Source organism: Neovison vison, chromosome 5, assembly GCF_020171115.1.
Source record: "Neovison vison isolate M4711 chromosome 5, ASM_NN_V1, whole genome shotgun sequence".
Classification (NCBI taxonomy): Eukaryota; Metazoa; Chordata; class Mammalia; order Carnivora; family Mustelidae; genus Neogale; species Neogale vison.
Genome location: NC_058095.1, coordinates 21,039,326 through 21,042,397, shown reverse-complemented (window position 1 = coordinate 21,042,397; position 3,072 = coordinate 21,039,326). Strand labels below are relative to the sequence as shown.

Here is a 3,072-nt window from a genome sequence, read left to right as displayed (position 1 = left end):
AAGGCACAAAGGCAGGAAGGAGGAGGCAGGAATCCAGAGGGACAGAAAGCCAAAGAGACCAAGAGACAGAGAGACAGACATGGAGCCCCGAGGGAAAGGAAACAGGAAGGAAAGAAGGAGGGGACAGAAAGAGGGAGGGAGGCAGGGAAGGAGGGAGGGCGTTGGCCCGGGGTGAAGGGGCGTGCGGGGGTTGGAGATGGGAAGGCAGTGAAGGCGAAAGGAAGGAAACCAAAGAAGCAAGGATTCCTTCCACAGGATCCAGCGCGATCCAGGTGGAGGCAACCGCAGCAAATCAGGGACGAGGCTAGTTGCTAAGGTGAGGACTAGAGCCACCAAGTCCTCCTGCGGAGCCCATTGCTGGCGCGCGTCTCTCACGCATCGTCCCAGGTGCTGGGCAAGCGCTGAAGCCTAGATCAGTCGAGAGTGCTGGTCAACCAGGACGCACCTGTCCTGAGACTGAGGCTTGCCTTGGCCCAGGGCATCGGTGCCGCCTCGGCCCACCTGCCCTTTGGTTCTGCCTCGCCCTTTGGAAGACAGGAGGCCACGCGGCCTCTCCCCAAGGTCCTCGGTTGAACTGGGATCTACAGGAGGGCTAGGATGCTGGAAGAGGCAGATGGCTGAGGCGGCCCTGAAACAGCATGTGTGGCGAAGCCGACTTGGGCTCGGGCATGGATTCTGGCGCTCCCTGGGAACCTCCGGGCGTCCTTCTCCGCTCCAGTCCCACCCCGGGCCCCCCCGCCACAGGAATGCTCCCCATCAACATACAAGCTTGGCAGGAGGCTGAGGAAGCAACGCTACTCGGTCGCCCGGCCCTCACGCCATCGGGAAGGAAGTCTCTCCCACGATCCGATGATCAGTGAGGCAAGATGGACGCTACTGATGGGACCACTTGAATTCCTGGGGAAACGTTTCCAGGAGAGATTCTCCATTAGGAAACACATGAAGCACTCCTTGTCTACAGATGGCTAATTGGAGGGAGCTTCCTCTTCTACCAGCGCCCAGAGACTATGGGAAATGATGTAAACAACAACAAGGAAAGTCTTGCCTATTGGTCCCAGTCGGGGGTGGGGGGTGGGGGGGGGGTGTTCCAGTGTATAAAAGGCCCAGAAGAGAAGTGGGCCACAGTCCGAATCTGAGACACTCCGCTCTGAACAGAAGCCCCCACTCCATCCGTGACACCATGTGCGGCTCGTGCTGTTCCCCTTGCTGCCAGCCTACGTGCTGCAGGACCATCTGCTGCAGGACCACGTGCTGCCGGCCCAGCTGCTGCGGGTGTGGCGGTGGCTGTGGACAAGGCGGCTGCGGGTCCAGTTGCTGCGGGTCCTGCTGCTGCCAGCCCTGCTGCTGCTGCCGCCCAACGTGCTGTCAGACCACCTGCTGCAGGACCACGTGCTGCCGGCCCAGCTGCTGCGGGTGCGGCGGCGGCTGCGGACAAGGCGGCTGCGGACAAGGTGGCTGCGGGTCCAGCTGCTGCGGGTCCTGTTGCTGCCGCCCAACTTGCTGTCAGACCACCTGCTGCCGGCCCACGTGCTGCCGGCCCAGCTGCTGCGGGTGCCTTGGCGGGTGCGGCGGCGGCTGTGGACAAGGCGGCTGCGGCTGCGGCGGCTGCGGGTCCTGCTGCTGCCAGCCTTGCTGCTGCTACTGCCGCCCAACTTGCTGTCACACCACCTGCTGTAGGACCACCTGCTGCCGGCCCAGCTGCTGTGGGTGTGGCGGCGGCTGTGGACAAGGCGGCTGCGGGTCCGGCTGCTGCGGGTCCAGCTGCTGACAGCCTTGCTGCTGCTGGGCCTACGGCTGCTGCTCCACTGGCTGTCCCACCACCAGCTCGACGACCACCTCCTGCCTCCCTTGCTGCGAGTCCAGCTGCTGCCAGCCTTCCCGCTGCGCACTGCCTCCTCCAGAACCAGCAGGTGCACACAACACTCGTTGGCCATTTGGGAAACCACGTCACTGCCTAACATTGCTGAAAGCCGGCAAGCCACCGCCAGCTGCCTCCTTCCAGGCTTCGGCACCGGCCCAATGTAGCCTTCTGCCACTTAGCTGCCTCTGCACAGGCTTTGGACCCGGCCCCATGCAGCCTGGACCATTTCTCCCCGAGTCTCTGCTTCCTCCGTCTTCAGCGTCCCGTGCCCACATCCCGCATCCTGTCATGGACTCCTCATCTCTGCCTTCACTCCTCCACCGTCCACATCATTATCCTCTCCCTCTCAGCAACTTCAAGGAATCAACGCTCACGCATCGGGCACAGGTGTCTGCCACGACCCAAAGTCCGGGCATGCTGGCTTTTCTGTGGTCCGTGCCCACACGGTCCTTGCCTCCTGTTTCCTCCCTTGCATGATCCCGGCGAAGGCTTCTCGGAGGGCGGGACTGGGGGGCGAGGGGCGGTCACCTCACCTCTCTTTCCTAATAAACCCTGTAGCGTTCTGCATCCCGTATGGTGTCCTTGTCCTTGGGCGGCATTCGCGACGTCATGGCGTCGATCCACAGCTCGCATACCACGTGCCTTGTTAATCTGGAGCCTCCTACACTCCTCAACCAACTCACGTCTCCATTTGCAGATGAGGAACTCATGGGACATCCTGTCCTAGAGCTAACGGGGACGCACTAGGACGCCAGGCTGCTTGTCCTGCCCTGGCTGAAGGGCACACCCGTTCTCCTCTGCGGGCGAGTCAGGCAACACCCTGGGTCTGGGCACCGGCGAGATGTTGGTTGGCGTGTCCTCCTGGACGCGCAAGTCCTCCTCTCGTGTCCATGCAGGTGGTATCTGGGACAAAGTGGTGGCCAGCCGAGGCCCAGCACTCAGGGGCCTGGAGGCCTCTGGAAGGGCAGCCGGCCTTGCCCTTCAGAGCTCTTGGGGAGACAGGGACCCTTTCGTGGCCGCGGGAACACTTTCGAGGCCGCGGGCGCCCTCTCGCCCATCGTGCACGCCTCCGCCTCAGAGACAGGCCAGCCTGTGGTGGCCTCACGCCCAAGGGCCGCCTCTACACACGCACATCTTCTGGGAACATGCGAGTCCTTTTCTGCTTGGGCCTCCTGGTCCTCAGGGCCTCGCGGAAGAGAATGGAGATGTCG

General features: G+C 62.9%; 1 protein-coding gene across 1 annotated transcript; it reads left to right on the top strand.

Annotated features, from left to right (window-relative positions):
- Positions 1 to 1,180: 1,180 nt before the first annotated feature.
- Positions 1,181 to 1,768, top strand: LOC122907326 (keratin-associated protein 4-12-like). Its single transcript, XM_044250228.1, has one exon. It carries the CDS (start codon positions 1,181 to 1,183, stop codon positions 1,766 to 1,768), a length of 588 nt encoding a protein of 195 aa, XP_044106163.1.
- The last annotated feature ends 1,304 nt before the right edge of the window (positions 1,769 to 3,072 follow it).